General features: G+C 50.7%; 1 protein-coding gene across 3 annotated transcripts in view; it reads right to left on the minus strand.

The window, feature by feature from the left end:
- The window catches only part of LOC118001950 (ribosomal protein S6 kinase alpha-2), a 288,962-nt gene that overhangs the window by 86,225 nt on the left and 194,516 nt on the right, over nt 1-8,221 (minus strand). For 2 of the 3 annotated variants that reach the window (XM_034992141.1, XM_034992140.1), the window contains one exon: nt 1,624-1,740. In XM_034992141.1, coding sequence (XP_034848032.1) covers nt 1,624-1,740 — 117 coding nt within the window. Of the gene's footprint in view, nt 1-1,623; nt 1,741-8,221 lie in introns of those variants that run through there. The other variant, XM_034992142.1, reaches the window with a different exon arrangement.

Here is an 8,221-nt window from a genome sequence, read left to right on the forward strand (position 1 = left end):
GAGGGGCCCAGTGACAGGTGAATGGAGGGGCCCAGTGACAGGTGAACAGAGGGGCCCAGGGAGAGGTGAACGGAAGAGCCCAGCAACAGGTGAATACAACCCGGGAATGCTAGAGTCCAGATTCACTCTCTTTGCTCTTGGGTGAAGAGGCAAGAAGTGAAATCTCTCTAACAGGAGCTTTCTGCAGGAAATTTGCTTGTCTCTATTCCGAAATCCTAGTTCTTAGACAAAGAATGATGCCTTCTCTTTTTTTCTGACATTTCTAATTAACAGCCGCTATTCCATTACCACATAAATAGGCTCTGCCTTATGCTTTTAGTAACGCTCCTTACGCTGTGAGACACTGAAGTCTTCATTCCCTGCTTCCAAAAATACCTTATGATCCACATTAAAAAGCCATTTCTGTAGGACACGAAACTGTGAATATTGGAAATTGGGTGTTGTTCCAAACGAGTGTGTTTGTATATGTGTCAGTGTGTACACCTCCTTCCCATGTGGCCGTACAAAAGTGGAACACAAAACAGAAAGACTACCGTATACGCAGGCCAAAAGATAAGTTTTGCAAGCAATCAAATTTTCACGGTGTGTAAGAGACTTTCCAGAACATCATTAACGCACTATTAGTTGTGCATTAAATCAACAGACGCTAGATTTCATCTCGGCACAAAGTCCTCCGAAGAACGGAGAGATTTGGTGAATGTCCACGTTCCACACAAAACGACTCTTTTACAGGTCCAGGCCGCCGTTCTGCTTGTGCCCCAGGGAAGGACTGTACTGCTCTTCTCAGGCCCCGATATTCCAGAAATCACGCCCTCAGAGTCTATGGATTTCTCACTGTTACACGGGGACGTGGAGGAACCAGCACTGCAATGGAAGAACTCGCACGTTGTTGTAACTGAGGATCCCTTGGCATCCTGCCGGACTGGGATGTGGCCCGAGAGAAGGGCCGAGCACTTCTCATCCTGGGAGGGATCAGCCTGCACCACACCTTGACGGTGACGCAGAAAGGGCACGATTCTGTGCGTAGATACAGCTGAGACAACGGCTGGGTGGGATCCAGTCTTCTTCAGTCATAGAATAACCACAAGGTTTATGCCATCCCCATTGTGTAGAGAGGGAAACTGAGGCTCAGAGAGCAAGAAATGCACAGCTGAGGAGAGGAGGCCGGTGGCGAGGCCCAGCCTCCCTGACTCCCGAGTGCCAGTCGCATGCTGGTCGCGAAGGGCGCTGCTTTCTTCCTTCTTGTTGAGTCTGCGCTTTTGGAGAGGCATTGGCTCAAGGTCAAGAACCGTCCTCACGGTCATGTTGGGTAGAGGCCTAGGGAACTCTGAAGGCCACGGTGTGGGGTATTCTCACGGGCCCACACCATTGTGGTTCGCACAGCTGCGTGTCACAGAATCGTAACCGTGCAAAGTGCGCGTGGGTGGCAGGGAATACGGGACCCCGCAAACGGGGGCTGCCCGTGAGTCTCCCTCCCTCGGCCTCAGGGCCGTGGCTCCCATGTTCACGAGCCAACCCAGCCATCGCTCACGCGCCCCGACATTCAAGTGCTCTCCGCCTTGGCACGGGGGACCTGCCACAGTGTGTGAGACTCACTCAGAGGGAATCAAAGCTCCAACTTACCTTTCCGTAGGATCCTTGTCCTAGAACTTTCAGGAGTTCAAACTGGGAAGGGTCGGCCTTCTCAAAGCCTTCCTTTACATGGTGGCTGATGTCGATTTCCTTGACAGTGCCTTCCTCCTGCAAGAGAGCGGTGGTACATGGTGAATACACCCATCAGCAGGCTCCTCTGCATTCACCACACTCCCGTCCTACACTGAAGTTACGACACGCTGGGTCGTGTTATGGACTTTGAGGACCGCAGTGAAGGCAGGGAAAATCTCTTCCGACCCTCAAGGTTTTCCAGCCGGACTGAGGATTGAATTTACATGAGACCGATTAATAGGAGAAAAAAAATCAAAGTATTATTCCATGTGCACAGAGGCCCAATAACGAAGCTGAGACCTAGAGAAATGACCAGAGCAGGCAGTTTTTATTCTTTTTTTTTTAAGATTCTATTTATTTGAGAGAGAGAGAGAGCACAGACAGGGTGAGGGGAGAAGCAGACTCCCTGCTGAGCAGGGAGCCCGATGCGGGGCTCGATCCCGGGACTCCAGGATCATGACCTGAGCCGAAGGCAGACGCTTCACCGACTGAGCCACCCAGGCGCCCCCAGTTTTTACTCTTTATAGACAAAGGGACAACAACAAATCTGTCAGGGATGGGCAAGACAAGGAAAGCTTGACTTTGGGAGCTTCAGTTAATTAGGAATTATAAGAGGATTTGGGCTGGGGCAGTAAACTGGGAAAAAGTAGCAAAGGCTCCTGTCTCTGGCGACAGGCTGTCTCTATTTCCTGGTGACGAAGGGTACCCTCCCCGGGGCGGGGGGTGGTACTGTGACACGTGGGACATCACAGAGCTTTACGCCATCATCCTTCTCTGTGCCTATCTCAGGAAGCAGGCCGGGGAGCTCTCGCTTGCTTCTTTTCCACATGGATATTTGTCATTTGGTCTCATCTCAAGGACTCGTCAGGAGCTCTCCACAAAATCCATTCTGTGTCCAACAGTTTGGGCAAAAGTTGGGATAGGGATGATTATGGGACCCGTGCGGCAGAATGGACCTCTGAGATCTGGCTCAATGTCAGCGGGGCTGTGCTGAAAAGGGCCGTTGACAGGCTCCCTACGTGGCCGTGGTTTGTGAAACGCAGATGTGTGTCCTCCTCCTCCTTCCTGAAGGATACCTTTGCCAGAGCTAATGCAAAGTGCATTCCGTTGGTCTCCCAGAGACTAACGGTCAGAAGAAGCAGTCAGACAAGATTTTTCTGCCAGGCCAGAAGCAAGATTTCCCAGTAGGAAAAAAAAAAAAAGTCCTTGTTCTTTAAATTGGCATGGACAGAAATCACTACGATTTTTCGTCAGAGAACTTCCTGTCCCCACAGATGCATCACTTCACTTACAACAGGGTGAATCCACCCAATGCCAGCAATCTGAAGTTGGGAAGCTGGGAAAGAGGCGTTTTTCCTGACAGTAGAGGCTCACTGTTGCTCAGTGCCTCGCTGTGCTTCTCTGGGACTCCCCTTCCAGCCCCTCCATCCGAGCACTCACCCCTGCTCTACCATCTTGGCATCGGGCGAGGTGTTGAAAAACAGCAGAATGGGCTGGCTGAAAAGCTCATCTAAAAATAGCGCCCAGTAATCACAAGCACATTGTGTTCTGGGCACTCAGGACTTCTCATTGTTTCTTTCATTCCTTAAGAAATTGTTTTGAAGTAGAGATTCAGTCCGAGTCAGGCCCAGAGCTACAAGTGTTAGAGATGGGTTTCCACTCCTGGGGCTCAGGGACACCACCCCTTCTCCCTGGAGTTAGTCGAAGAGCAGCTGTTTTCAAGTGAAATCGTAATAGCAGTAATTTACATGACAGGGGTCTCTCTAAAATGTACGGAGATTTCGGTTTCTCAAAAGTTACGAATTGTTATATTTTATCTCTGCGTAACCAGTTTTGGACACCTTTAAAGTAGACCAAGGTCGTACGCGCCGCAAAACCTCACTGCAGGTCAGGAGCCTGTGCAGGAATGTTTTGCTTTTTCTCTTCCCATGGTTAAGAGAACGCTCCAATTTCTACATCTTTGAGGATTATTTGCCATTTTTGTAGAAACAGTGGTTTTTCTAATTGTGAACAGAAACAAATGAAAATAGCCAAAATGGATTCTTTTTGATCAGTTCCTAAGATTCCTAGGAGCTCAGTTAGGAGACCAATTAGAATGTCATTGATTTGTGATCACTTCTTGAATAAAAAAGTAAGGCTCGGGGGCAAAGGTCACCCAATTGGGGATTATATTTAGACTGTAGTCTGGGGTGGAGGTCACAGTTGAAGACATTCCCGCTTTCGGCCTCAAGCCTCCTAGACCTGCAGACCCTGTAGGCTCAGGAGACCGAGCAGCTTCTGGAAGGAACGTCTCCATTTAGCACAGGAAGGGAAAGCGACCGCGGGACCCTCAGCTTCACCGTGGTGCCTGGTTTCCCACAAAGACTGCACTCTGCGGGCCTGCAGCAGACTTTGATTTCCCACTCAGAAATCAAGGCCAAAGCCGAAGTTCAAAACACTTCTCCAAGTCCCCATAGACACATAGATGCTAGCCTTCCCTGCTGTTGACTTGTCAACTGAAGAAAGAGATGGAAGATGATTGGTCACTTAAGTGAGAACAAAGTGCCCCTTTCCTGTTAATGAAGCACTTTCCAGCAGTGGGCCCACTGACCACCCTCTCCCTACGGCGCAGCCCGCTGGGAGTCCCCCAGAATTCCGATTTCCCTCCTGAATGAACTTCCATCACACAGCCGCGGTAATTCGGCACCTGCATTACGAACAAGGTCATAATTTCCTGAATCCCGTCTTTCTGTGACTTCATTTTGGTAAGGGACACATCAACAGTCACAGTGCTGAATAGAGAGTCAAATTCAACACTGTCGTGGGCGCAGAGTGGGAGAGGGACAGTGTCCACTCAGATGGCCAAGGAGCCCGGGGACAACGGGGGCGTGCACTCTTGGCTTGGCCTCCAATCACACTTCACAGCACATGTGTGTTTCATGACGATTCCAGATCATTCCTCCTCTTCAGCTGCTCTTTGTGGAGAGCCAGAGGCCCACAGTGGCGGTAAGTGAGGTCACTCAACCCGCTGGGACACCGTCAGGTGGCATTCTTACAGTGGGAGCCCGCTGTGCCCAGTCCCTGGACATTCCCACCGCGTCCCTGCTCCTGGAGCGCCAGCCGGTGAAGCTGACTTCTCCTCCCTGTCCACCGCGCCCCCTTCCATTTCAGAAGTTTACCTTCTTAACATTTCAAATCAAAGGCTTACAAACAAATCTCTCAGAACGTTTCAAGTGTTTTGTATTCTTGCTGTCCAAGAATTTAGAGCAAACGTACCCAAAGCACATAGCTAGTTTCACCCCCGAGAATGGCATCAGAAACCTCAGAACTCTCTTCCCTGATCACATTGCAATGCGGTTCATTTCCCACGTGAAATCACTAAGGTCTTTAAGAGCAAAGACTCTCAGTTATCCCTAAGGAACCAAGAGTGTCACATTTTCGATTTCAGAGTTTTGCATTTGTAGTGACATTTTGGCTTGAATTCGCCTGAGGATACTTTGCTTTTCTCTTTCCCCAGAACTTAAAAGAAAGAAAGAGGGGAGGGGAAGGGAGGGGAGGGATGGGGAGGGGAAGGGAGGGGAGGGGAGGGGCGGGGAGGGGTGGGGCGGGGTGGCTGCTCCCGTGCTGACCACAGTGGCCCGTGTGCATAGATGCAGGCAGGGAGGGGAACATGTCCAGGCATGTCTGCTCTTGTTTCCGGATGGAACGGCCTATTTTCTGGATGATCACTGCCCTAAAGGGCAACTAGAATTATAATATCACCCATGTGTCATTTTGAAATAAATGCCTTTTCTTTGTTATCAGGCAGGCCATTTTATGTAGAACTCTGTGGATTTTAATGTTATTCCTTTCAGAAAATAAACTCTGTCCCTAAATGCTCTACATATGGCACTAAAGATTTGGTTTCTAGTGTGATTCCTGTGAATGGGTATTTTTTTTTTTTTTAATAACTTGAGAAATTTGGTGGGGAGAAAGTGGTACCTTGCTTCACAAGCAAGAGGATTTCAAAAATGTTCTAATGAGATAAAAGCTAGAGAAATAAATTGTTTAAATGACATCAATATGTGACAAGATAATTTGTGACAATGAATTTTTTAAGTCCCCGTTGAATTGTTTTTGAACTTCTGACGGATCACAGAGCTTCGTGGGCAGGTACCCAGCAGTGGTCGTGAGAGGCTGGTGGCTGCAGAGAGTGATGAAAGTGGGCGGGGGGGGGGGGCACCTCACAGCTGTCCCCTCCTCCCTGCACTGAGGTCACTTTCTTAGAATGTCCTCCATCCCGAAACATCTGTTATTCATGTCATTTTTGAAGGGAGAATATTTGTGAAAACACGTGCAAATCAAAAGTTTTGAACTATTAATGATAAAGACATAGAAAATAGAAGTTGGGCAAGTGTTAGCTTCACCTCCAGAACAGGGGGAGAGTTCATTCTAGAAATCACCAATTCACAGGTGGGATATCAATACCCATGCAGGGTACAGAGTGGAGGATTAAACAGGTGGTTTATAAAAGTGTAGAAAAGAACAAGGAAAGGACCTAGCCTCTGAGTCTCTGGGAGCAAGTCCTTCAGAACCCCTGGGGGAGCTAGGAGCTGGTTAAATGTGCAGATCCCGGGGTGCGGGGGCAAGGCCTGGAATCTGTGAAGGACAGGGTCCTAGCTCAGAACACAGAACTGGGTTTCACTTAGCTTCCCTGCTCACACCAGCACTCTTTCCCCTCCTGTGCTTCCCAGCAGCTTATGTGGATGCTCTATCTACTCAGTGAAAATAAAAATTTCATTGTCCCCCCACCCCCAAGTTCACCAGGTGCAGACACAACTCAGAAAGGATTTTCCAAACTCAGGGTCTCTGGTACCTCCACTACCCACTGGCATCCGGCTCCCACCACCTCACACCAAGTCATGACAGGGTGCTAACCCCAGGGGTCAGATCCCCGAGCTCCCCGCCTCTCTGTCTTCCTTGGGACATTTTCCTCACTGGCATCCAGGATGTCCTGCTCCCTGGGACCCTCCTACCTCCCCATTCTCTGTCTCCGTTCCTCCTTCCTTATCTCTCTGCCTCCCAGCATCCTGCCACACCCACCTCAGTCCCTGGCCTTCTCCCCTGTGGTCGCCCCCCCTTGGACCACACCCCGTCCTGGGGATTTATGCCGACCTCAGACGGGACCTCTCCCCAGGACTCCGACTCTGGAGGCCCACCACAGGCAGCTGAATGTGTGCGAGAGCCATCTGAGGGGACATGGCATCTCATGTCCTCCTTGAGGCTTTCCTTCATGCAGGGGTGGGCACGAGATCCACTGGGACTTGTCACCAGCACCCCTGCCCTGTGAGGCCATGAGGTCACCTCAACTTCAGCAGCTGTGTCAGTTGCCATCAAGGAGACAGTCCACTTCCACTGTCCTCTTATTCCAGGTTCTCCCTCTAACACAGGTTTTGGCCTCTGAATATTTGCTACTAACTTCTCAACTCACTAGTGCATTTACATATTTTAAGAAAGATCGTGTATCCAGTACTGTTGACTTTTTAGCAAGAGAGCTTGACACTCACAGTCTAGGGTGTTGCTAGAAACAGAAGTTCAGGAATGCTTTCGGGGTGGAGAGAAGAGCCACCCCACAGCTTTCTGTGCCTCCTCCAGAAGGTAAAGATCAGAGGGGATGCCCTAAACAGCCCTGGAGGTGGAGGGATGGCCGGGGGTGGGGTGGGAAGTGGGGAGCTTCCCCCGGGAGCTCTGCACCGTCTGTGCAGGTTTGGGGTCTTTGTTATCAGCAAAGCTTGCTGGACCCATGAAGACATGCAGCTCACTGCAAAAAACCCAGGGTGGGTGGCTCTGTTCCTTGTGCTAATATGACATGAGGATGACCGGAACCACAAACTCTAAGAACCAGAAGGACCTCCTCCTTTCGGACAGGTCAGGCGGCTCCTTCAGCGGATCAGGGGCCTGCACCCACCCTGCAGGCCGCATGGCGGCCCTCCGAGCAGGCCTGGGCCGTGTGTGAGCAGCCCTGCACGCGCCTCGGCTAGAGTCTGCTCTCGCCGGGGCGTGGGGACAGGGCTGGCTGCCTTTGTCCCATTCATTTCTCGGGAAACGATGTCTAGAGAGAGTTTCCTCTCCATCTCCCCGGGGCTAAAAATAAACTGAGCCACTTAGTACAGGGCACCCCTCCCAACACGAGTGGAAATCAAGCTAGTCCTATGGCACTTGCTGGAATCCAGACAAAACAGGGATGGCTTTATTTAGGAAGAAATCTACAACTGCGCCGGAGGGAGGCGAGCAGGAAGGCCGGGGGCCCGGGAAGAGAAAGGAAAACCTGGTGAAATGTTGAGACAGCAGGTAGAAGCTCTGAAATTTCAGGAGTGGGACACAAGACACCCGAGTAGGGGAAAGATGTGCTCAGCTGCCCGAGATCCGTTTCCCACCCTGGTCGTTTCCAGTGCAGGAAGCACAGGTTTATTTGATCCAGTGCTTGTAGGACAGGCAGGAGGGGTACGTGCGGGCAGGAGGGGCACGTTCGGGCAGGAGGGGCACCTGAGGGCAGGAG

Source organism: Mirounga leonina, unplaced genomic scaffold (genome assembly GCF_011800145.1).
Source record: "Mirounga leonina isolate KUSES-001 unplaced genomic scaffold, KU_Mleo_1.0 Mir_55, whole genome shotgun sequence".
In the NCBI taxonomy this organism is placed as follows: domain Eukaryota; kingdom Metazoa; phylum Chordata; class Mammalia; order Carnivora; family Phocidae; genus Mirounga; species Mirounga leonina.